Source organism: Lithobates pipiens, unplaced genomic scaffold (assembly GCF_037356315.1).
Source record: "Lithobates pipiens isolate NorthernLeopardFrog02 unplaced genomic scaffold, aLitPip1_a1.2 Scaffold_8, whole genome shotgun sequence".
Lineage (NCBI taxonomy): Eukaryota > Metazoa > Chordata > Amphibia > Anura > Ranidae > Lithobates > Lithobates pipiens.
In genome coordinates, this window is record NW_027507903.1 from 299,324,307 (window position 1) to 299,351,600 (window position 27,294).

The following is a 27,294-nucleotide window of genomic DNA, read 5'->3' on the forward strand; positions in this document are numbered from 1 at the left end:
AGTTGCAGTGATGAGACTACAGTAAGAACTCTGCAAGTCTACAGCATGGAAATTCAGTCACAGTGACCCCTGTGGTGGGATGACTATTGCACAACATAACTGAACCAGAACTTGCAGCAGACTTGTAGAATGTTTGTAAAGAAAGGGGTCATGCAATGTGGACTTGCTGCAATTGTGCAAAAAACTTATGAGGCCTGGCAAGTCTAGTAATAGCTTAGCAAGTCATTTTCAAACTTGCAGCACAATTGCTTGCTATCTGGGATAAACTTCCACTGCTGACTTTTGTTTATGAAATTGAAAGATTACTGTTTATCATTCTCATGAAATGGCTTCCCCAATTTGACTCACTGGCCCTCCAAAAATATGTAGATCAGGTCCTCTAATGCTGCATGCACACGATCGGACTATCCGGCGGACGTAGCAGTTGAGGTCCGCCGGACTTTCCAAACGAGCGGACCTGCCCACACACGACCGGACTTTTCCGGCGGACTAGGTCCGGCGGACAATCCGCCGGACTATGGCGAGTCCACCGGACTTTTGAAATGAACGAACTTGCCCACACACGGAGAAAAGTCCGTTCATTTTGAACGCAGCTCCAGGTAGACGGGACTAGCGAAGGAAGTCAATGTCGTCGCCTCCATCGGCAAGATTGACACCTCGCGAGCCCCGTCACCTGGTATGGACTTAAAGGGGAAGCCCTACGCCGGCATAAAGCGGCGTGGGGGTCCCCCAAAGTCCATATCAGACCCTTATCCGAGCACGCAGCCCGGCCGGTCAGGAAAGAGCATCCCCCTCCTTCTGAGCCATACCAGGCCATTCCAGCCATACTCCCCATGTTGTCCCCAACGGCCAGGGTTGTTGGGAAAAGGCCACAGTCGGGCGGTTGTCCGCCGGACTGCCGAGTCCGGCAGACAATTTTGAGTCAAAACGTCTTTCTAAGTCCACCGGACTTTTGGAAACAAAAAGTCCGCTGGAGCCCACACACGGGCGGATTGCGGACTAAGTCCGCCGGAAAGTCTGATTGTGTGTACGCGGCATAACTCTCACATTTTGTACTACATGATTGTCACTGATTCAAAAAGTATTGAAGCCAGAGACAGCCAGGGAACTAATATTTTCAAATACCGGTATGTTCTTTGTTATCTGCCTGGAACTCAACATAAGCAACATCTAAAAAGGGAGGCGGTTGAATTATGTTTGCAATCCCCAAAATCGAACTGGCTGCAGTATTCAGTGCATGCATACTGAATATCGGTGTGTTACTATTCAAAAGCAGTAACATAAGGGCTCTGGTATTTTGGGTTACGGCCCTGTTCAAATGCATAAATTCACTAACTCCAGTGATATAACAATACCACTGGGCACAAGCATTTCAAAGATAACAAGTATCCAGGGACACATTTTAAAGCAGAAGTAAGAAGACTTAGGAACATCTTAGCCTTTCCTAGACACGGAATAACCTTGTATTAATCCATTGCCATGACCTTATTTGTGCACATGTGTTATTGACAAGACTTGGTTTTATTCTGCAGTGTTGGCTGCTTGCTACGTTTGGTTTGTACAGATTTTTAACTATTTGTTTAACTTGCCCGACCTGAAGAAGACCATTTAGCAAGGGAATGAGTATCCCATTCCCTTTTTAACTGAAATAGATAAAATGTATTTTTGTATATTTAATTACATTTTTTAATGTATTTAAATAAATACTTTATTTAGCAAAGCTATAAAATGGCATATCATATACAGCATATAAGTATCTGAAATAATAATATTATAATTCTTATTACTGGTCATGTCATACGGGTCTGTGTAGCCCAACTTCTACCTAGAGGTTTCCCTCGCATAAATCCATCCAACTGGCAGCAATTTTCTCCCTGGGTACTGTATACAAATCTGAACAGCTCTGTTTCTCTAATATAAATATTTCATAATGTGCTGTTTTAGGAATATATCAGAATCACAATAGGTGCGGTGTATAATGATGTATCATGGCAATAACTGCAGCGAAACATAATCTAAAAGTGACACCTAGTGGTCAACTGGTATATTGCAGAACTTTTAGCTTCATCCAGCAGTTTCATTTCTTTTTAATTTGTATTTGATTATTTTTAAAGCACTCTCTGGATTAAATAGACCATTCAAGTAAATCCTAAAAACAAATACTCTAATGTTGTTACCACATGTGAACAGCCACAGCAATTCTAAATTAAAAAAGTTTGATGAATTTTAATTCAATTAGGCACCCAATTTGAGTTTGCATTTCCTCTGTAGGCTTTCGTGGGTTTTGTTTGTGTGCTCCAATTTACTCCCATAGCGTAAAAAACACTTGAAGGTTATTTAAAGTTAACCAAAATAGACTTTGATTGTGTATGTGGTTATATGTGAATATATGAACATGTATGCTCTTTAAAATTTGGCATATATGTATGAATAAATACTCTATACTTTGACAATATGTTGGTGCTATTTTGGAAACAAAACTATGGACACAATGCACCTGGATTCTAAAGTGACCTTGTCTGTAAGCAACCAAACATCTGACAAATGGTAAAAAACTAGGGGGATTAGCAGGGTTTAGCTGAAGCTGTTTTTCTAGTTCGGGATCTTTATTGATTGAATAAGTACATTGCAGAATACAAATCATTTATGGCTACCAGCATTGAAATTACTGCCAGACAAATGGAGCATTTGCCTTGATTGTTTTCAATGGTGCTGCAAGTAATCTGCAGACTGCAGACAAGCTGATTGTAAACAGGGTAATGTTTACACTGGACTGGGTTTATGATGAAAACTGAAATCACAAGGACAAAAAGAACAAATTAAAGTTTAAATGCGCAATGTTGCCTGGCATACTTGGTATACAAAACACTAATATACTCTAAAAGTACAATAAAAGGATAAATGCAGGTATGGTGCATATTCCTTAACCAGCCCTGTCCACACACTATTTAAAATGAACAAATGCCTCTCTGTCTGTTTTTCATTTATACTGCTGTATAGGAAGCCATGCTACTCTTAAAAGATGAATGCAAATATTTGCCAGGACACTACAGATCATCAAGTGTGGTCCGAAGCTTTTATTGAATAATGATCACATCCTAAAGGTCAAAGGGCAATATTTTAGAATCGTTTTAGGACACCTTCATCACATGCCTGATGAAGGGGCCCTTCACATCTCCAAAACATTGCACTTTGCCCTTTGTGATGTGATCCTTTTCCAATAAAACTTTTGGATAACACTAGATGATCATCGTGTGCTGCAGCACCCACTACATCCAAAGCCATTCCAGGAACATGTGCAATGGGAATATTGACAAACTCTTAAAAAGCTAGACTACTATTTAATTCCAGTGATGAGCGCATATCACACTTTGGTCATCTATAGAAGCAGCTTCCTCCACTAATATCCATCCCCACATGTCAAGGTTCTAGGTGTAGTCCTGGACTCTGAACTCTCCTTCAAGCAACACATCCAATCACTGTCCAAATCCTGCCACCTCAACCTCCGCAACTACTCCAAAATACACCCCTAACCAGTGACACAACAAAACTCTTAATTCACTCGCTGGTAATCTCTTGCCTCGACTACTGCAACAACCTTCTCATTGGCTTACCTCTACATAGTCTATCGCCTCTTCAATCCATCATGAATGCTGCTGCCAGACTCATTCACCTTACCAATTCGCTCTGTGTCTGCCACTCCTCCCTGTCAATCCCTCCACTGGCTTCCGCTCAGCCAAAGAATGAAATTCAAAATACTAACAACTATGTACAAAGCCATCCACAATTTCACCCCCCCAGCTACATCACTAGCCTAGTCTCTAAATACCAAGCTACTTGTTCTCTTCATTCCTCTCAAAACCTCCTGCTCTCTAGCTCCCTCGTCACCTCCTCCCATGTTCGCCTCCAGGACTTTTCCAAAGCCTCTCCAATCCTATGGAATGCCCTACCCCAATCTGTCAGCTTATCTCCTACTTTATTAGCTTTTAGACGATCCCTGAAAACCCTTCTCTTCAGAGAAGCTTACCCACACCTAACAACTGTATTTTAATTTTCTCCATCAGCTCATTCCCCACAGTTATTACCTTTTGTTTCCACTTGACACTCCCTTCTAGATTGGAAGCTCTAACGAGCTGGGCCCTCTGATCCCTCCTGTATTGATTAATATTGTGATGCCGTATACACACGACCGGACTTTCCGGCAGAAAAGGTCCGACGGTCTTCCCGACTGAATTTTGACGGAGTGCCGACGGACTTCCGAACGACCAGACTTCCCCATAAATGAATGGACTAAGTCCGTTCGAAAGCCTGTTCGTTTTGAACATGATGACGTAAGACAGGACTAGAAAAGGAAGTTCAATAGCCAGTAGCTTCCCTTGCATCATATTTGGTCCATCGGACCAGCATACAGAGGAACGGTTTTCCTGCTAGGAACTGAGTCCATCGGACAGATTTGAAACATGTTCTTTTTCTAGGTCCGTCCGATTTTTTTAAATGAAAAATGATTGGATTATCCCACACAGGATCGGAATGTCCGACGGACGGATTCCATCGGACCTAGTCTGCTGGAAAGTCCGGTCGTGTGTAGGTGCATAAGTGTACTGTCTGCCCTCATGTTGTAAAGCGCTGTGCAAACTGTTGGTGCTATATAAATCCTGTATAATAATATTAATAATATTAAAATCGAATTAGCCAATGCCCTTTGGTCCATGGTCCCTAGGCATGTATCGGATGGTCTAGGTATTGATCTACTTCACTAAAACACTTCATGCTTCATGTTCCCCCATTTCTATTTCTCGCTATAAATGTCGTGCTCTCCCTCACCTTCTCAATGCTGCAAAATGCCTCATACCAGTCCATTGGAAGAGCCTGCATATCCTGAGCGACCTCGAATGGGATGAGAAGGTGTGGGAGATTATGGAGGGGAGGAGTGGCTGGCTACGTGTAAGGGTATCCGATAAATATTTGACTCCACCTGGGCGGCCTGGAGCACCTATATTTCTGATTCTATTCCAGTGTCTTCCAGTCTTGATGTGGCTTTGTTAGCTGTTGCAGACCCTGCATTTAAACAGCTTGTCCAGGCAGACCAGAACCCAGGAGTTAGTACCCTTGACGTTGCTGCATCTAATTGGTAATTAACCAGGTGTGAACTTTTTTGGTATGAACATGGGAGCAGTAATCTCTTTCACTGTGTTATTTTGTTTTATACACTGTAAATTTATCTCATTTATCTTTAATCTTATTTTTATTTTTTATTTTTTTCCCAAGTCGCAAGACTATTGTCATATTGCTCTGAGTTTCCATGCAAGCTTCTCTGCCCTCTCTTTGGGGGGGGGGGGAGGGGAGGGGGGGCAGAGGACCTGTCCACATAGATCAAATATCTTCAACAGGAGAGGATTTACATATTATGTTGTGCTGGTTTTTCTCACAGTCATCTTTATTGTTTTTTTAATGGTCTAGTGACCGGAGATAATTATTATTTATCATTATTTCTCTTTGTTTTTCTACTGAAATAAAGATTATACAAAAAAAAATAAGGAATTAGCCTGGGCAGACTACAAATACTTGGCTGAGAATGTTAACCAATGCCATTTTTCCAGTGGGCCAGGACAAGATAAGTTAAATGATATTCACTGTAACCTTTAAAGTATTTCTTAACCAAAAAAACAAAAATGTATTATATTACAGCTTACCAGACCTTAGATGTGCTGGCTGCAATACTTTTCATTTATCAGAACATTTTAGTAAGTACAGAAGACACCTATTGATCTTGCCAGAAATGAAGTGTCTTTATCACTTCATGTGAACTGAAAAGACAGCGAAACCGATGTTACCTTTCTTATAAACTACCATTGATTACCATATAATAGATATGAACAAAGGCAAACATGTTTGAAGTCAGGCCTGGGTGGCAACCATGACTTCTTCCAGATACAGTGGAGAAATGAATGTAGACATGAAGGGACAGGAAGTGTGGTATGGGACAGGAAGTGTGCTATTGTCAGAAAGACCAGGTGAGGGGGAAAAACACTTGAAAATGGAAAATAATGCAGCCAATAAACTTAAGAACTGTCAAACTGCAGTATATTAGATTTTTGTTTTGGGGTTTAGATCAGGGGTGGATCCAGGGGGGGGGGGGGGCAACGGGGCAATTTCCCCCTCCCAGAAAATAGAACTTACTCCAATGCTTTCTTTCTTGTCTTTCCTCCGTCACCTCACCAGATTTGCATGAGGCATCTAAATGCAGCTGGGACTTTATTGCTGCTTCCCCTGGCTCCCATCAGTTCATTTAGAGGGGGCCGGTGGGTCACTATGGGGGTCTGTAATTGATGTGACATGGGCTGCTGCTACATGCTGGCAGAGTTGCAGCAGAGCGGTGCGAGTGTCACTTCCCTGTCAGGCGGAGTGATCTCTACCCGACAGGAGCTTCCTAGTCCCGGCTGGTATGACGTCACAATTCAGAGGCGCGCAGGATTGAAGACAAGATGTAGCCAGCTCAGTGCGCTGCAAGTGAGTGATCACTTACTTAGCTAAGGCAGTGTTATGTTAATGAGCTACAGCAGGAATTGCTATGTTAATGAGTTAACACCTTGTCTTACATGTGAAGTGGTTAATGCTTTTGGGGGTGGAGGGGGTGAAATAATTTACAATGGTAATTGTAATATGGCACATGGAGGGGGTTAATGTACTCACTCATGTATTTGTGACCAGTGGCAATTAACCCCTTTGTGCTGCATTAATGACAGTGGCACCATCAATGCTAATTAACCCCTTTTATGCTACAGCATGAAGTGGTTTATAAACACTGCCACTATTGCCACTAATCTAGCACAAAGGGGTTAATTAATTGCCACTGGTCAGTAACACATCAGTGAGTACATTAACCCCCTCCATGTGTCATATTACAATTACCAATCATCATCATTATCATCAGGATAATCACACAGTACAGGTGCGTTGAGCCACAGCACCTGTATTGTGCGATTATCATGATAATAATGATGATATAGAATGAAGAAAAATGTATCTTTATGCTTCATTCACACAGGGCAGACATGCGTCTGACATACAGGGCTGTCTTTTACTGGCTTGGGGATGCATAAAGTGCTACATGCATCCCATTTATTTCTACTGAGACACACAGCCGCTATATCCCAATATGTCATGCATGCGGATCCCAGAATGCATGCAGGGTTTATTCAAGGACCCGCACCAACATGTCATATTGGGATATAGCGCCTGTGTGTCTCAGTAGAAAAAAATGAGATAAAACTGTCCCGTTAGCGGCCTTGACCGCCGTTGCCCGCCCACCCCAGTGTGAAAGCAGCCTTATTTTCTGGCAGTGCCCCTCCCGAGACTAGACTCTGGATCCGCCCCTGGTTTAGATACACTTTTAAGTACTGATGCTAAAACTATAAACACATGTTACAAAAGCATAACTGAGATCTATGTTTACAAGCTGTGCATCTGATAAAAAACATAAACAAAGAAGTTGTTTTTTTTAAGCAGAATTCGTTTGACTTTAAAGCGGAGGTCCACCCTAAAGTGGACCTTCCGCTCATTGGAACCCTCCCCCCCTCCGGCGCCACAATTGCCACCTTTCAGGGGGGAGGGGGGTGCAGGTACCTGTACAGTACAGGTATCTGAACCCACTTCCGGTGTAGATTCTGCAGAAGGTACGCCCCTTTCCGCAGAATCTACGCCCCTTTCCGAAGGTCCCCCGCTGCCTGCTGGGAAACACACGGTTCCCAGAGACAGCGGGGACCATCCTTATTGCGCAGCGTGACTCGCGCATGCGCAGTAGGGAACCCGGAAATGAAGCCGAAAGGCTCCACTTCCTGATTCCCATACCTAAGATGGCGGCGGCAGCACCCGAGAGACGATCGAGAGATCGGCTTCGGGTGCCGACATCGCGGGCGCGCTGGGCGGGTAAGTGTCATTATTTTAAAAGTCAGCAGCTGCAGTATTTGTAGCTGCTGGCTTTTATAAAAAAAAAAATGGCGGACTCCCGGCGGACTCCCGCTTTAATATACTTGTGAATGCATAAGAGTATACAAGATAAAAGATAAAAATCCATGTATAACATTATTAGTTGTGATCACTGCCACAGGTTTATCTGCAACATATCAATCTATGATGTATACTTCAAAGCTAGAATACCTGATTATTCCCCGCTAGATATACTTTCACATCAAAAGGACTGTATCCTCGCTTCTCACAGACTCCGGTTAGCATTTCCCGTATATTAAGTCCAGGTTTGACAGCAGTCAGGGAGGCTGTGCCATCTGGGAAGTAGACACAGCAGTATTTGATATGCTTCCACTCTGTTTCACGCTCCAAGCTGTTAGTGCGACTATTATCATTCTGTAAGGTAAAATATAAATCACCAAGTAAGCACAAGGATTAGAAGATGCAATTATATTTGCTAGGAGTGCTGCCTGTCTAAAGGGATTGCAATGCATATTACATTGCAGAGTATGATTGCCAGTGGCAGTTACCTCTATTAACCTACAAGTCCTGTGTGCCCCACAAATCTAGGAGGTACTCTTGTAAAGATGTATTATTGGAATTATGGACAGCTGGATGGTATGTTTTTGTTTTTCTTGAAAATTATACTTATCAAATGACATCTGGGCACAGTAAACATACTGTAGGTTCAATACCTCAGATTTTCCAGAGAAGGAAGAACTTAGTTCTAAGCTTGTTGCAGAATTGAGAGATCCCTCAGATTCCCGTCGAGTAAGGACTTCATTGTTATCAGAGAAATCTATAAATATAAAATATTCAATATTCAATGAGATAAATATTATATATTTACCAGCATTAATGTTTTATTCACAGCACTATGAATTGTGCACAGAATAAAGTACAGGTAAGCATTAGAGAATATTACATCCTTTTAGATTTGTGTAGCACTCTCCTAGCATAGGATGCTAGGTAAATTTAGTTCTTGGCTCCTGTAATCAAGGGATTGTCAGTTGTTTGGCCTGGTCTGTTCAGGGCTTTACAGGCTGGAAGTTGATTGCCTTTCCCTGCCACTGGAAGAAACTTCCAGAGCTTAGGGTGGAACATTGAAAATAACCAGCCTGAATATTTATCCAGTTCCAGACAATTCCTGGTGAGGAGTGTCCAGATGGGGGCTGAAATGGGGATAAATAGTATGAAGAGCTGGGTTTCTTCTCTCCAGGAGGGTTCCAGAGCCAGAGAGGCTGCTGTCCTTGGGAAACCCATGGACTGTATAGCTGCTCAAGAGGCTTCAGTGGTGTCAGTGCTGAGGACCTGGATAGACTTAGCACGGAGCTGCTTGCAGAACCTCATCACAGAGGGTTTGGTCTCGAGAGGTGCTGTCTCACTCACTGGAACCTGTCTGGAGGAAGCTCAGAGGTGGTAGCTGTCCTGAGGAATTGTGAGTAAAGACCATAAACTGATCCCTGTGACTGTGTAGTGTTTTGAAAACTGCACTGGGTACCAGCAGTTGTGCAGCAGCACAAGGCAACCAATAAAATACTTGCCCTGTGGTCTTCAGCTGTGAGGCCTTAGATTGTTTAAGATCCACTATTACTCAGAGACAAGAATGCCCTCTAACAATTAGGTGCCAAGCATCTTGTAGTATCCTAGGCGCTAATTCCCTCTCCTGTTAAAATTTCTATCAGCAATAAATCTAACCAAAAAAGACATCCCCTTGACTGTATTATTAAATGGACCGTTGCTTGCAGTGGTGGGCAGCCTCTGCACTTTCAGGGAAGAACCAGTAAATATCGGCGACCCCTATAGCTGTAACACTACAATTGTGTTTTGCACAAGTCCATATCCTCTGTGCTTCATAGATATACCACGGTTCTCTCACATATAACAGTGGCCCAGCTCTCCAGTGGTCTGTGGCCCCCTCCCCAACACTGCTCTAATCAGGGAGTGAAAGTACTGTTATTTAGAGCAGGGTTCCATGTGGGTGTAGGGGGAGAAAGGAGAGCATCAGATAGCTGAGCCATTGCTTTGTGTGAGAGAACCATGGTCACATTATCCTGTGTGCTTGGTAGCACCATGTATTTTAGGCTTAGAAGTGTAAAGAAAGCAAAAGAACCTCATATGTATTACTGTATGTGCAGACTGATTGTATTTAAGTAATAAACAGTAAAGATTCAATTCAACTTTAAAGTGGTATTAAGCTCAAAAACAAACATTTTATATATATTGCAGTTTTCCAGTGCCCACGCAGCCACGTGATCTAAATTTAATGAGTCACTCCTGTGTAAGGCAGGGTGGATACATTTGTCGGCCTAGTTGGTCAACCCCCTTGCCCCTGCCACACTTTCTTCTCAGATTCTGGCATCCTTACTTGCTCTGGTATATGGAAGGGACCATCATAACCACCTAACCACCTGTCCCCTGGACCCTATTCCCTCTCAAATACTACGGTCGCCCTCTGACTATATCCTACACTCTCTAACCCACATCTTCAATCTCTCCCTCACCTCTGGCATTTTCCCCAATGCTCTAAAACATGCACTGGTCACCCCCATACTTAAAAAGCTGTCCTTGGACCCTACCAATCTTAACAACCTACTCCTTATCTCCTTGCTCCCCTTTTCCTCTAAACTCCTTGAATGCCTGGTTTGCAACCAACTGAGTGACCACCTCATTAAGAATAACCTTCTTGATCCCCTTCAATCTGGATTTCGCCCTCAACGCTTCACAGAAACTGCTCTTTTAAAACTCACAAATGACATACTAACTGCAAAAACCAATGGACACTATTCTGTACTCCTACTTCTGAACCTTTCAGCTGCCTTTGACACGGTTGACCACCCCCTCCTCCACAAAAAAAGTTACTTCCTCGGTCTCCGTGACTGTGTTCTTCAGTGGCTCTCGTCCTACCTATCCCAACGCACCTTCAGCGTCACTCACAATTCTACTTCCTCCACTTCTTTTCCCTTCTCTGTCTGGGTCCCCCAAGATTCTGTTCTTGGACCTCTTTTATTTTCAATCTATACCTCCTCCCTGGGTAAGCCTCTCATGGCTTTCAATATCATTTCTATGCTGATTACACACAAATCTATCTCTCCACCCCTCAACTCACTCCATCAGTCTCCTCACGCATCACTAACTTACTAACAGACATATCTATATAAGTAATGTCACAACACTTCCTCAAACTCAACTTGTTGAAAACCGAGCTTATAATACTCCCTCCCCCCACATGTCTCTGCCCCTTACAATTATATTGTAATTTTACTGTCTGCCCTAATGTTGTAAAGTACTGCGTAAACTGTCGCGGCTACATAAATCCTGTATAATAATAATAAATAATAATCATAATTAGTAGTAGCAGGCACTATATAAATTAATAGTATCTAACCTTTTCTCTGGGAGTAATATACAGTAGATGTGTGAATGCTGCCATTATTGCAGAACTTCCTGACACTCTGTGTACAGTATGTGTGATAAGGATATACACGTTATCTGGTACCTCAGAAGCATTTTAATGAAGTGCTTAGGAAGTAAAATCAGCTATAGTCTCTTCATCACTATGTACAGCAACTCCTTTTCCACACAAGTTCCATTGGCCTGATTGTGTAATGAGTGGATGAACTAGTTACACAAGTAACCTGAGACAGGCCTATTAGATAAAGTTCTATTTTTACACTGGTTGTAAGCAAACAGTACTGTGTCCTTAGAAACAGTGGGCCTTCTTTAGCAATGCATTAGAATTAAGAACTAAATAAAACCTATAAATTTATAAGCAGGGAATGAAAATCGTAATCCTGATGAGTATATATATATATATATTTAAGGAAAAAGTCCAATTATTTCAGATTGTGGTGAGTCTGAACTTGTGCTCATAGGAAATTAGCATGATCCAATAAGGAAGGTCTATTAATCTTATAAGAAAGTATAGGATTTCCTCTTAGGAATATTACATCACAATGGACAGGGATTCCGCTGTACAACTGAAATAATAAGCTGGCTTGCAAAACAAATAAGTGTTTCAGAAATCTAAATACATAAAAACAAATCTGAAAAGAGAGCCATCCCAAGCTGAATAGCAGAATTAGAAGTATGGGTTTTATTTATTTTGTAGAATCATAATTACCTTGCTTGATGCAGCATCGGTACGATTCTGCATCTGTCCCCTGCCAGTTTTAAGACTGAGAATCAAGCAGTCACAAAAACACTGATCGCTCGGTTCTCAGAGCTTCCTGAGTAGAGACCTGGAGACTGTCAGTCACCCCTGTTTGCTCTGCCCCCTCCTCGCTCTTTGGAGCGAGGAGGGGGCAGAGCTCCAAAGGGGCTTGCTTGGGAGAAAGAGGCGGGTACCAGTCCAGGCATGTGGGCGGATCCCGATCATACGGTCGCTATCTTGCCCGAGCCTGGACCGGCTCTGTGACATCAGCTGACAGCGGGCTTCAGCCCACTGTCTGCTAAAAATGGGTCACAGGAGTGCAGAACGAACTGCACTCCTATGATGCACAGGAGAAGTACAGCCAAATGAGCTTTGGCTGTACTTCTCCTTTAAATAAAAAAAAAGCCAGTAGGAAGTAATACAGTTTAGGGATGTAACTTGGTGACATCTAGTGCAAATCAACAGCATAGTATAACAAATAGATACTGATCAAGAACAGAGGATGCCCGGTACTGAAGGAGGTGGGAGCGTGGAATATCTTGGGAAGACGACACGTCAAGTCTTGATAAAGAGGTATAGTCACCCCAAAACTTTGTCACTATTTCCAACTCCTTCTGTACCAAGTGTTTTTGCTCTCGATCAGTATCCATTCGTTATACTATTCTGTATATTTCTTCTGTGGGTCTACTAGCTGCATTGTCAAACTGCATTACCTTTACCTTTCCATTGCCTTTGCTAGTGATCGCATGTCTCATACTGCTACGTATGAGTCAATTTTGGTAAAATCCATTTGTTATTATATGAATGGCAGGTATCTGTTTCCCTTGTGAGCCTATGTCTGGAGTATCTGGTGAGCATAAATATCCCCCCCCCCCCCAGTATTGTAGGTGGAGTTAGTGGTTATAGTCCTAATACATATATTGTACAATGATATATATAAGAACCTATGGTTCTGCAGACATCTAGCTCTGAGGAAGAGGTAACACCTTCAAAATGCATCAGCATCTGCAGGCCTTCATGGTGCCATCCTAGCCCATCAGGGGTTCTGGTCATTTCTCTCAAGGTAATGTGATGAGCTTTTTATATTGTTTTGAGAGTATAATTATCCACTTTTATCCTTTGAATAAATGGTGCTTTGGATAACACACTAGGCTGGTGCGCCCTCTCATTTTTTCTTTCTGTAACATTTTGTCCTATGCAGCCATGGATGGCACCTTGGTCAGATTTATCTCTATGTATTTAAATGTATCCCCCACAGTTATTACCTTATGTATCACTTGACCCTCCCTCCTAGATTGTAAGCTTTAACAAACAGGGCCTTCTAATTCCTCCTGTACTGTATTGTAACTGTACCCTCATGTTCTAAAGCACTGCACAAACTGTTGGTGCTATATAAATCATGTATAATAATAATAATAATGTATTGCAATTGAGTTAAAAAAAAAAGTTAAAATGTCCATACATGAACAGAATTTCATAAGACAAAAATAAATTTCAAAACATTTTTTAGATTTTCCAATAGTTAATAAGCTGCAGGATGAAAAATATGTGACTATGGCTTTCTTCTGGAAAGCCATACATTTCAAAGTCAAATGTTGAAAGTTAAGGAAATTTAGAAGCAATTTTGAACAATCTTTGTCATCTCTCTAATGGCATTATCAAATGTACTTAGATTTTCCCTACGAACCTTCATAAGAAAATCTACTAGAGTATGGCCAGCCTTTCTAAAAGACTTATCTGTTTGGTGTGCTAAATTATGATTTCAATTAGTTTGGCAGATCTGAGTTTTTTGTATCTAGCTGTATCAACCTAAAGCCTGGTACACATGGTGAGAATATCTGACTAATGATTATCTGTTTTTATTTTTGCATGCTAGTCTCATATCGAAAATTAATAGATTACGTTGTAAAACAGAATATAACTTCCCGCAATGATGTAATGTATTGTAATGTATTCTTTAATTTCCGAGCATGTGTGGTCTTAGTCACTTAATTTTTTTACGGAAAAATACTGTACTGATTAAACGGAAATCGTTTCTTCTGTTATCGCACAAAATAAAGATCTGTGCTTGTCCCTTTGGATAATTTTTGCATAAACGGTCGTGATCAGCTCTCGAAAACTGTGTACTAACAATCAGATTATCGGACTACCGCTCCGAAAGCTGTATTTTTTTTTCGTACGATTTTCTCATTGTGTATACTATTTTTAACATGCCCAGACCTCAGCTTAGGGTGTGCAGATTTCTTTGAATAAATAATCTGCCAAACAATCCCTCCACACTATGCTCCTAAATAAGCTGGATTCTCAATTATGGACAAGTGTGGGTTATTAGGCAAGAAAAAAAGGGGTCGATTTACTAAAACTGGAAAGTGCAAAATCTGGCACAGCTTTGCATAGAAGCCAATCAGTTTCAAAGCTAAAGGAAGATTGGCTACCATGAACAGCTGCACCAGATTTTGCACTCTCCAGTTTTAGTAAATCAACCCCGAAGATTCAAGGTGAAGCATTGCCTCATCAAGAGAACTAGAAAGGGGGAATCATCATATACAGCCTATGATCATAAAAGAAGAAAAAAGAGCAAAGTTGTAAAAAATATTAGATCACCATAGTCATATAAAAAAAATTGTAAGAAGCTTTATAACTTCATTAGAAAACTGTGACCTAAGAAGTTAAATAAATAGGCACTCTGATAAATCTGAACTGTTGATTTAACAGTTTTTGTAAATTCTAGGATTTATATTTATGAGTGTTTTGATTTAGAGGCTCTACAGAACTTCTAGGTGCACATAATACTACTATTACCCTACTTGATGATTATAATTAGTCCTTAAATCTGGCTCACTACTTTCACTAATCACAGAAAAAAGCATCATTATTATTAATTATGATCTGTTTTGATCACTTGTAACCTGGTTCTGATTGTTATATATATCTTATAACTTTGATTTTAATTCTAAAGTTTGTTTAATCTTGTAATATGGTTCAGTTTTACTGAAGAATACTGCAGTATTTGAGTAGTTAGATTTCAGAGGGCGCTCAGTGTACAGAGGCAAAGAAAATATTATTATTATTTTTTCCTGACGGTTTTGAAAAATGACAGGAGCTTCCATTCCAATTAAAAAGATATAAGACTGCTGGAGCAGTGGAGTCTAAAAGCAAGGATTGACAGCCATCCAGTTATACCACAAAACTTACATACATCTATTGGTGCTGTGAATTCTGGACACCCCCTAGAGGGGAGAGCTTTCTGGTGAGTGCAGCACAAAAGGGAGAGCATGAGAGAAGACACTGGCACATTGAATGATGATTATTACAGATCCTGTGTTTTTTGTGATAGTATAATTATTTCAAATATATCATTTAAATGATCCCTTTTGTGGGGGCATGTCCAAGATGGCGTTATGAGCGGCCGTGTTTGTTGGAGCTCTGCTGGGACACTATATTACCCTCTCTTGAGTGTCTTTAAATCCCTTTGGACAGTCCCTTGCCCGTTAGATGCGCCACAGACCATCGTGAGTTAACTCTGGCAGAAGAAAGAAGCTTTGTTTTCTGAAGAAGAGGAAACGGCCCCAGGCCCTCCCATGGCGGCCTGACCTGCAATCCTTTTGCACATAGCTTCACAGACTGATCCTGTGGAGCTGGTGGCCTCCAGACAGCCTAGTTTCGCTGATGTATTGGCGGCTATTACTACCCGCCAGACCATGCTTGCAACATGTCAGGCCATATTCATTACCAAGATTGAAGCTGTACAGCAAGATATGGGCCTACTACAACAAGATATGGACAAACTCTGGACCCAGGTGACGGAGGCCAAACAGCAGGTAGACCAGTTGGAAGACACCACCTCATAGCACACTACAGCCATCCGCTAGCTCCAGACAAAAATCCATGCCCTGGAGTACAAAACAGAGAACGCGGAGAACAGAAACAGACTAAAGAACCTTCGGATCATGGGGCTGGCAGAGAGTGCCGAGAGATCTAATCCAACAGTCTTCATAGAGGTCCTGTTGTACAATCTGCTGCTTGATGCCCATTTCTCACTATACTACACAGTAAAAGGGGCACACCGCACCGCATTGTTGATTTTTCCTGATTATTCAGTGGAGACTCAGAAGCTCAGAAAGGCATTCGACCAGATCAAAGCAACTCTGCGGGCCTGCAGCATCCGATACAGCATGCTGTTCCCTGCTCGTCTGCGAGTTCAGTATGGGGAGACAGTCCGCTTCTTCACCTCCCCACGGGAAGCTTCTGCCTTGTTTTAAACCCTGCCTCCCCATCGCTGACCCAGGGATCTGAGAGTTTACTTCATCTTGCCTGATATTCTTGATGCCAGTACAGTCCTGCTGATATTTACTGTACGGCCTGCCTAATGAGGCGCTCTCTATTACCTGGTGTTGATTTACATTGCACCTGTTGTGCTTTTTTAGGTTTGAATTACTGCAACTCAAGTATGTGCCCCTGACATGGTCAGGTAAACTATGTAGTTTTTCTCTCTTGCTTCTTTCTTGGGGACAGAACTGTTGCAGGAACAATTATGCTTTTGTCATCCTGGCCGAGATGTACCTGGACTGAATCAGGAGACTATACCTTGTGTAATTGCTCCTTTTTATGCCAGTTACACAACAGTATCTCCATGCCACCTTTTGGCTGGGAATGGAACTGTGAGCCTGTCTGGATTGCTCCCCTCGCAAATTGTTGTATTCTAGTTTTGAACAGTTCTTGGGATTCATACTCTCTGTGTTTGGGACAGGGTGGCGGGGTGGGTGGTGGGGTTCTGTATTTTTTACAGACTGAGGTGTTTGGGGGGATTTTGTTCTGTGTCATGTTTTAGATCTTTATGTTATTTTTTGTGGGTGCTGAATGTTAAGCCGCGTACACACGGGCGGACTGTCTGGCCAACTTAGTCCGTCGAAACACATTTCAGCGGACAGTCCGCTCGTGTGTGGGCTTCAGCTGACTTTTTCAGCGTGCAGTCTGGCGGACTAAGTATTTCGGAATTTCCGTAATATTGTCCGTCAGACTTTGGTTTCAGCGGACAATCCGCTCGTGAGTAGGCTAGTTGGACGGATTAAGTATGGCGCATGCTCAGAAAGGATTTACACGGCGGAAGGTTGCATTGCTGTGTATTGGATGTCCTATTTCTAGTCCCGTCGTACGTGCTGTACACGTCATCGTGCAAGCTTTCAACGGACTGTTTGTTCATCGTGTGTGGTCAAGTCCGTTCATTCGAAAGTAGGACGGACTGTCCGTCGGATTGTCTGACGGACTAAGTTGGCCATACAGTCCGCCTGTGTGTACGCGGCTTTACTTACCAATATATTCTTTGCATATATCTGCTTTCTCCAAACCATAACCTGCTGTTGTATTTTATGAGGGGGGTTGTCTGCCATTCGGGTCTACTGCTTTGTGGGATTGGTTCCCTAACACTATACTTCCTGCTAAACTCTGGTTACTGACTTTCCGATGTCGCAAGTCTCTATAATCTTGTGGAACATCCGTGGTCTGAACTCAGCGGTCAAACATCCCTTCGTTTTCAAACATCTTCAGAAATATAGTCCCCATATCTGTATTTTACAGGAGACACATCTCCAAGGCTCTAAAACCATGAGTTTGAGACGGCCATGGGTGGGTTCGCTATCTCATGCTACCTATTCTAACTATGCTCGGAGCGTGAGTATTTTAGTGCTGAAATCTCTGCCGTTTCATGCCTTAGATGTCCTTACGGACCTGGATGGTAGATACGTAATCCTCCAAATGTTGCTGGTTTATGATGCTAATGAGATGTTCTTGATGGGGGATTTTAATATGGTTCCTTGCCCGGACCTGGATAGGTTGCATTCTGTGTCCTGGGGGATGGACCTCAGGAATTGGGACAATACCTTTGCCCTCACAGATGTATGGAGACATCTCCATCCCAATAGAAAATTATTTACCTGTCACTCCACCACTTTTAAAACCCTTTCTAGGATTGACTTGGTTTTCGCCTCATTGGCCCTTCGCTGGGTTAGAAAGGTACATATTCTGTCTAGGGGTATATCTGATCATGCACCAATTTGTCAACTATTTTCCTCACTAGCCCCCCGGGCTCCAGGTTGTGGCATCTTTCTAGGTTCTGGGCAATGGAAGAAAGGTCAGAGGAGCCTCTTACAGCTTCTCTGTGTAACTACTGGGTTTCCAATGCGGAATCGGCACCTCCTTTGGTGAAATAGGATAACTTGAAAGCTTGGGTCAGAAGCGAATATATTTCCAACATATCTAGGTTATAGAGGGAGGCTGCACTCTCATTGGATGAACTGGAGGCAGAGGTAGCTAGCTTGGAGGAGGGGTATGTGGAATCTCCCAATCGGGACACGCACTCTGCCTGGCGGAAGAATTTTGAGACAGCTCTCGACTTATAGAATGGAACAAACGAAAAAGGCGCATCTGTATTCTTCACAGAGGGTGTTTGAGTTTGGTGACAAAAATGGCTGGCTCTTGGCTTGGCTGGCAAAGGGCCAAAATCCATATTGCTGGGATTAGGGACACTGGGGAAATTCTACTTTCCTCACCGGAGATTATTAACAATCGTTTTGTAGAATTCATCTGGGCAGTGTATGCTTCCAAAACGGATTTTTTTTTCCTGATGATCTGCAAGTTTCCTTGACTCTATTCCTCTCCCTATGATGAATGCTGCAGATAGAAAGCGGTTGGAGCAGATTTCGCTTGAGGAGGTCCAGCTAGCAATTAGGAAGTTACGGGGGGGGGGCTGATGGTCTCCCGACTGAATTATATTCCCAATTTAAAGGAGATATTGGGACCAAAGCTCACACCCCTATTTACTGAGTCTACTACATTAGTCTCACTGCCGAATTCCATGGAGGAGGTGGTTATTGTTCTGATTAACAAACCTGGCAAGGATCTGTTAGAGTGTGGGTCATATGGACCCTTAAATGTGAACGTGAAAATCTTCGTGAAGGTCCTGGCTAATCGTCTCTCTTCAGTGATAGAGGACTTAACCCATGTGGACCAGATGGGATTTATGCCGGGCAGGGGAAGGGATATCAATGCCCACCGCCTCTTTCTGAATCTATCCATGACACATGACAACCCTGGTACTAGGGTTAACACCTCCCTAGATGCCGAAAAGGCATTTGATTCAGTTGACTGGGGTTACCTGTGGGAAGTCATGAAGAGATATTAGTTCGGCCCAAAGTTCCTGCATTGACTCAACTGCTGTGAAGGCACGGGGCCACACCAATGAATGGCTCTCTGAGACCTTTGCCCTTTATAGGGGTACAAGGCAGGGCTGACCCCTTCCCTTTTTTCTCTGATCAGGGTGTCATCTGGGGTATTGGGCTCGAGGGTGGGGCAGTTGGAAGAGAAGCTGTCCTTGTACGCAGACGACGCTTTACTTTACCTTAATGATGCGGGCCTGTCTCTCCTGGCAGTGTTGCAGATTTTTGACAGCTTTGGTTCTTTTTCAGATATCAGGATCAACTGGTAAAAGTCCATCCTTTTTCCTATAGACGACCGAGCATCAAGACTGTCATAGAACTGGGAGAACCAGTGTCTCATGACTGTTACTGGAAAAATAACAAGACACTCCTCGAAGATCTGGAATACGAGAAACAGGTAACTCAGGAATTAGACCTCTTTTTTGCAACCAATGAGATAGTGTCAGGGCTGGGCTCAGCCCTTACTTCTCAGCGCAGTCCGCTCAGCTGTCGGGTTATTATAATCTTTCCACAGTGACTCACCTGGTGATGATATCCTGCTTGTTAGTCCTGCTGGCTACTTAAGCTGTTCAGTTCAGATCCTCTCTGCCTTGACCTGGTCAACACTTCCAGAGACTCTCTCCTGTTTAACTGTTGAAGACTCGCTTGGCTGACGTCCCTTCTGCTTCCTAATCCATTCTTGCTGTTCCACTATGCTGATTCTCCGGTTTCCTGATTTCCTGGCCTGTCCTGTCCTGGCTTTCTGACAATCCGTTCCGGTTACTGAACTCTGGCTGTGATTTGACTACGTTGCTCTGTTTACCTTTTACTATTATTATTAATAAACAAGTGTGATTTTAACTGCACTTCTGTCTCGGTCTGATTCATGGTTTCTGACAAACAGGAGAGGTTACTCCATTTTGCCTGTGGGAGATACATAAGTGTGTCATTAGAGGCACCCTTATATCTTTAGGGACACGTAGGAATTGGAATATGCACACCTTCCTTGTTTGAACAATTATATTTAACGGGGGAACCGCTGAGACATTCACTGTCACTTCTCTATGCTTCACTGATTGGGCTGGAAGCTCCACAAGAATTTGCTTTCCTACAATCGTGGGAAAGGGACCTGGGGATCATATTCTCTCAGGCTCAGAAGGACAGGATTTTATTGTTTGCTCTTAAGGCATCATTGGCGAGTAGGAGAGAAAGTAGTAAAGAACACCGGCAGTACTGCATCGAATATTTCCACAGGTATTAAATGTTTGTTGGCAATGCCTGGAGTCTGAGGCACCCTATTACACATATTTTGGGAATGTCCAAGGCTGAAAGCGTTTTGGATGATGGTTGCTGAAACTGTTAAAGCAATTACAGATGTGTCGCTTTTAGAAAATCCGGCAGCTTTCTTACTACATGATATCCCTTTAACTATTAAAAAAAAATACAAAAACTCACTTTTAAAACATCTCCTTACCACAGCGAAGGCGTGTATCCCGGCGTTGTGGAAGAGCACTACCCCTCCAACTAGATCCCATTGCCTTGCCAGGATAACAGAAATCCAACAAATTGAAAATCTTACTATGATGCTGAAAGAGCAAGACGGAAAATATCTGAAAATCTGGAATCCTTATTTTATTTATAGGGAACAGACCTTTCCAGCCTCTCAGCAGCAAGTGGTCCACTAACCTGTCCCGTAGAGCTTAAATAATGGGAAATAGAGGCGTAAATAGATGATTGTGTTTGGGTTTTTTTTTTTCCCTTCTTCGCTTCTTTTATTTCTTCTCTTTCTATCCTTTGGTGTTAAACAGGGCTCTACTTGGTTAAGGAAAATATAATAAAAGGAGAAATGGTGTGGCTTCCTATCATTTACAATGTAATTTTGCTGAACCATTATAAAAGTTAATGACAATACAGCATATCAGTATTTTTAACAGTAAATCTTATTAGCCATGAGATTGGCAAGTTTCATAATAGATGTTATGTCAGGGTTGTGGGCTGTTTTCTTAAGGAATTGTAACTCCGTTTCTGTGAAAATAAAATATTAATAAAAAAAGACTGGGATCCCCTTCTCACCTGGGTTGGGTAAAGGAATTTCAGTACCTAGGGATACAGGTTACTCGAGACACTGTGGGTTTTCATGATCATAACCTCCTTCCCCTTTTATCTATGCTTAAGGGGAAATGTACGTCCTGGTCCAATCTTCCCCTAAATTTGTTATGTAGGATAAACCTTGTTAAAATGATGCTCCTTCCTAAATGAAACTACATATTCTGTAATTGTCCACTTTGGGTCCCTAGGTCCTTTTTTCTTATAATAGAGCGCTGTGTTAGTTACATCGTTTGGAATGGCACTATCCCATGCTTAGCCTCTTATCCACCTTGTCTCTTCCTACCAGGTTGGGAGGGCTAGTGCTCCCAAATTGTCAGGTCTATTTCTGGGTGGCGATGTAGGTGTTGGTTTATTGGTGGTTCCAGGGTTCAAGAGCTAATGTGGCTACATGTTTGGAGGCGGCCTTCCTGGGATCACTGTCAGATCCCAGGAATTTTGCCTATCGGGGACCAAAAGCCTATAACAGTGTCCCATCACCGACATATCCCACTTTAAAGGTGTGGAGGACTGCCACATGACGTTTTAGTCAACCTAACCAGTTGTGATCGGCTCAACCTCTTTGGGGCAGCCCAACCTTGCCTCACCTGCGTACCACCCCTGACCCACATGTGTGGGCATGCTTTGGATATAAAACTCTACAAGATATTATGCATGTGGGTTCCTTATTGTCCTATTCTCAGCTGTCTCAGAGATTCCATCTACCTAGTTGGATGGGTTCGGGTATCTTCAGCTCCGCCCTGCCTTTAGGGCACAATTTTGACAGCCGCCTGGCCTCCTGGCAGACCCCATTGAGGGATTTTTGAACCCCCCGGAGACCTTGAAAAAACACTCTCCACTCTGTATAGTGCTCTCCTTATGTTTGATTCACCTAAGGTGGAGAAATTGTTTGAATATTGGCAGAAGGATATTCCATCCCTGGACAAAGGAGATTGGGAGGATTGCTTAGGACAAGGTCACAAACTGGTCATTTTTTCTAAAGACAAGCTTATACAAGACAAAATTCCTACATCGGGTATATTACACTCCTGCTAGGCTGCACAGAATGTTTCCTGATAGGGACCCTGTATGCCCTCGGTGTAAAGTATGTCCTGGTTTTTACCTCCACATGTTCTGGGAATGCTCCTATGTTACAAAGTTTCGGGAGGAAGTATTTAAGGGTGTTAAACTTGGAATTACAGCTGGCACTCCCAAACACCCCCTCTTTGGTATTATTGGGTATCATGGTTGATAACCAGAGGTCCCACTGTACTAAGTTACTGATAGCATATCTCTTGATGATTTTTTTTTTTTGATGAAATGGTTGTCCCCATCTCCCCCTGTACTATCTTCCATGGAGGCAATGGTGGACGCATCCTTCCTATGTACAAACTGACATATATAAATCAGGGATGGCCATGGAAGTTTGAAAAATTATGGTCGCTATGGACCTCTGATTAGCTGATCAACATAAGGGGCAAGGATGGGGCAGATGGTCTGGGTAAGGAGTTTCCACGTTATATCCATAATCTAATATAATTACACTGTTATGTGCACTTGCTCTATGCGAGTCCTTTCCTCTGATGACGGTACTTCCGTGTTGATTCTATTGACGATACAATGCATTGTATATAATTTGTTCATGCTTATACTGTATAATGGTAAGGTGAAATAAAGCACCCCTGTTTTTGTAAAAAAAAAAAAATTATAATTATCCCTTTGTAATACCACATTAAGTATTTATTTTAAGCACATACCAGTTTCCACTAAATCACTATTATTGGATCTATACTTTTTGAATTATAGCACTAGTCACTTTAATGCATTTTTGCACTATTTTGTGGCACCTTTAATAATGGCTAGTATATGAATTGCATATATATTCTAAAAGGTCTGGCCTATCAGGGTGCCACATGCCTATGGACCACACAATTGTTTTGACTATTGACTATTGTCTTGCACCAATACATTCAACACAAGCAGTGCCGCACCCATTACAATTCTTACTATACCCTTGACATCTATCTAGGTAGTTGTTTAAGTGGAGGCAGCAGCTACACTCATTCACCAATTGGTCTATAGTGTGGAATTACCCTTCTAATCTTACCATACACTATATATATATATACAGTGCTCCTTTACAGCATACAAAGACTACTTAAATAGAGCTGCACATGAAATTGAAGTGGACAATTCAAGCACATGCCAAAACTCTGAAGCTTGGGGCTTTGTGTTTCATCCTCGCAAATGACATACACATAATGTTATTACGGTAAAAAGAAATGTAATAGTCATTTATTATTTTCTTAAGAGCCATGAGCCGAGCAGGCACTTGACAATTAGATTGTATAGTGTGTATTTATGGTTCTTGTTTTGATCTGTTGTATATTAAGGCTTATGAATATGTGGAATTTTTAATAACTTATTATAAATAAAGAGTATTAAAAACCATGAAGCTGAAAATCGTTGTTATACAGATGAGGGGTAGGTGAAGGCATTAGCATTCTTACTGCTACAGACTCTATTAGGTCTAAAGATCTGACTCAATACTGATATGTGCCTGCGTACTTGTAGACATTACAAAATAGAGGTTTCTGAAATAAATTTGCCTTGACATAAGAACATGAGCTGCCATTGCTAACCTCAGTCTAAATATTTTAACTATCTGGCTGTCAGCCGCTATTCCTAGAACAGGCATACAGCAAGTAAAGTCAGATCTTATGCTCTGCACACTTCCAGGTGACTTTTCATTGAAACTAGAAGATCAGCATTACAATCAGGTAACTAACATTTTCAGATGGAGATCAGTAATGACAACTTATATAATTTTACATGAAGTTCTCATAAACAGGAATGTTTTGCAACAGTGGTAAAGTTCTCCATGGTGGTTGAACCATGGGTTTGATTTAATAATTTAAACTTACTGGAAAAGGAAAAGAACATTGAATATTTTATGAAATGCTATTTTTTTTTTTACCTCTAACATTTGCCCTCTTGTCCTTCTTCTTGAATGATCTTCTGAACTTGGGACCCTCACTCACATCTGAGCCAGTTGCCTCAACATCAAGTGGCAAAGATTTCCCAGCTGTTAGCTTTTTTTTCTAAATATAAGAGAAAGGTGGTGAAACATGTCTTATGACAAATAAAAGGTTGGGATTGGGAGGGTTGGGAACATGAAAAGAGCTGAAACCCACAGCAATGAAGCATATTTTATTTATTTTACATAAGATAAATTGATTGCTCTTGGCAACTACCCTTTGCACATTTTCATTGTTCATTGAACTTCCAGACCTACCCTTCGCACATTTTCATTGTTCATTGAACTGCCAGACATGCAAACTAACACCATCTAACAATTCCAACAATTAAAATAATGACATTCAAACAAGTGATTGTTGCTGAAAAAATGTAATTCATTATGCTCACCTTTATTGCCCCAGGGTCAAAAGCACTGCAGCCTGCTGTTAAATTATTGAATGAGGAGCTAATGGTTGGCAAAGGACGTCCTTCTACCTCTGATAACATGCACTCTTGGTACAGGGGAGACTTCACAAAGCGGGCATAGCTATCAAACTTCATCAGACTGAATATCTAAATTAAGGAAATTGAAAATCTTATTGAATTCTACATTCTGATACAGGCCATATATTAAAATCTTTATAGTCAATAAAACCATATATACATTTGTATAATGGTAGAGTAAGTATAACAAATCACAACCACAACTATCCTGCAGCCAGATTAAACAGATGAACCATCTTAGATAATGCCTCTGTCTTGTTTTCAAGCATTTTCTGTTACATGAACTCAGTTTCTATTGGTCACTAAACTCTGATTGTCTAATGCCTCGTACACACGATCAAACAATCCGGTGAAAAAGTCCGGCGGACTCAAGTCTCATCTAAGTCTAGACTCAGTCTAGATCTAATACTGTGGTGCAATTATAAGCACATTGCATTCACCTGTTGCTGCTGCGCTTTGAAAAGATGAGGAGACGGTTTGCTCAGCATCTCCTCTGTGATGAGGGCCTGCTGATCCACATTGACTGGACACAACGAGCTACTTGACAGATATTCATTGTAGATTCGTCGAGACTCCTGCAACAACTATGAAAGAAAAGAGTGGCTTCTTATATCTGGACAATTTATTCATGAAACCTTAAAGAAATACTGTAATTTTGCCCTGAGTGTCTGACTAAAGGTTCACCCACCCCCGGCCCATTGATACTCAAACTTTCAGTGACCCCCTGACATTCATTCCTTCCTTTTACCAGTTAGTTTAGAGCAGCAGTGACAGAGGAAGGAATAGGGTAGGAGTGCTGGAGAGCAGGGGCAACCATCAGGGGGGTACAACTCATACAAGTGTAAGGGGTCCAAGCACCCTGAGGGGCCCAGTCCTTCAGGATGCCGGGTTCCAAGTTGGCACCTCCCGTTTGCTCTTTTCCTCCTCCTACACGAGTCCCGACACCCGTTGGTGCTGCCTGCTGCATTAACTTCCAGCCAGTGACGTGGGGGGATGTCAGCTGGTCCGCTCAAGGGACAAAAGAAATAAGTACCCCCCCAAAAAAAACATGGTTCAATATCTATCTGCTCCTCTCCTCCCCCTCTTTTGATAGCCGCTGAGCCGCTCCATCCTCCTGACGATCCCTGGGCTCAGAATGCAGTGACAAGTGGCTTGGGATGTGTGGTTGTCCTGGAAGAAGCGCTGCTCTGTCCCCTCCAGCATGCCTGAGTTTCACACACATCCCCCTGGCCCTCTCTCCCTGCCTGTGTGCTGCTGTGTCTGTGAAGGGGATGTGTGGGTGGGAAGATTAAGGGAGGCCCGGAAACGCAGGCTGGACGGAGGTGCAGGGCTGGCATGACAGATGCTAGGTAGCCCCTATAGGGTTAAGTTTAGAGAGAGGAATGAGGAAGGGGTGGAGCGGCAGGAGAGAAAGAAGAGAGGGCGGAGCGCCATATAAGAAGGGGGAGGAGCTACGGCAGGAAGCGTGGGGTCACAATCTGGAAGTTGGCCGGCGGTGAGGACGCTGAGGACAAGCGCAGGGCCGTGCGGCGGTATCGCGGGCGGGACGGGTGGGTTTTTTTGCACGGGAGGCTTTCTGCTGGACTGTCAAGGCCATGGGGACGCAGCTGATCTTTTGGAGCGGCTCCGGGCGGCGGCGGGAGCACGCGGGACGGACTGGCTGCAAGAGCAGGTGGCGGCCATTACACGAGCGGCGGCGGGGGGGCCTGTAGAAGGGGGGATGGCACACCACGCGCTCGGCAGTCCAGGCCGCCGGAGCGCTTCTCGCCTGGCCCCTCCACCAGAGTCCAGCGCCCTACCAGGAGCCCGATAGCGGACCCGCCGCCCCCCCCCGCAAAACGGTCCTCAGCGGGGGCTCGGGGGGGGGGGGTCCGGGCGGAATCCCCTTCGTGGGCGGGGCTCGGGGAGCGGGGGGTTGGAGCCAGAGGTCACCCCCTCCCCACCGGCGCGGTCAGGAGACGGACGGAGCACGGTTCCCCTTGTGGCCGCGGTGCTGCCGCCGCAGGGGGAGACACGGCGGAGGAGATCCAGTGACACACCTGCGCGTCCGCTACCAGACGCGGCGGGCAGGTCGGTGCGGAGCGGAAGTGGAGCCATGAGGGTGGACGGGGACAGGCCTACACGGTGCGGGCGCCTTGCTCGGCAGGAGGGTCGGTCGGGCCTATGACGACGAAAGAGCATCTACCAGCACCGCTGATGCACCCCCGGGCTGCCCTGCGGCCGGAGGGTCTGCTAGGCCTATGCCATCCGCGGCAGATGTGGGTTCCGAGGGGGAGCTGTCGGGTTCCGAAGAGGAGGTCCTTGGTCGGGTGGAAGCGGCTGGAGCATCCGGAGGGACGGCTGACAGGAGGGGACCCACGCAGCCAGGTAAGG

The 27,294-nt window shown here is 43.3% G+C and overlaps 1 protein-coding gene across 2 annotated transcripts in view; it reads right to left on the reverse strand.

The window, feature by feature from the left end:
• Positions 1-27,294, reverse strand: part of RGS14 (regulator of G protein signaling 14) — a 160,087-nt gene that overhangs the window by 46,339 nt on the left and 86,454 nt on the right. For both annotated transcript variants that reach the window (XM_077472583.1, XM_077472584.1), the window contains 5 exons: positions 25,362-25,505; positions 24,826-24,990; positions 24,377-24,500; positions 8,664-8,767; positions 8,161-8,364 (listed from right to left, as the gene is read on the reverse strand). In XM_077472583.1, the coding sequence (XP_077328709.1) occupies positions 8,161-8,364; positions 8,664-8,767; positions 24,377-24,500; positions 24,826-24,990; positions 25,362-25,505 (741 nt within the window). The remainder of the gene's footprint in view (positions 1-8,160; positions 8,365-8,663; positions 8,768-24,376; positions 24,501-24,825; positions 24,991-25,361; positions 25,506-27,294) is intronic.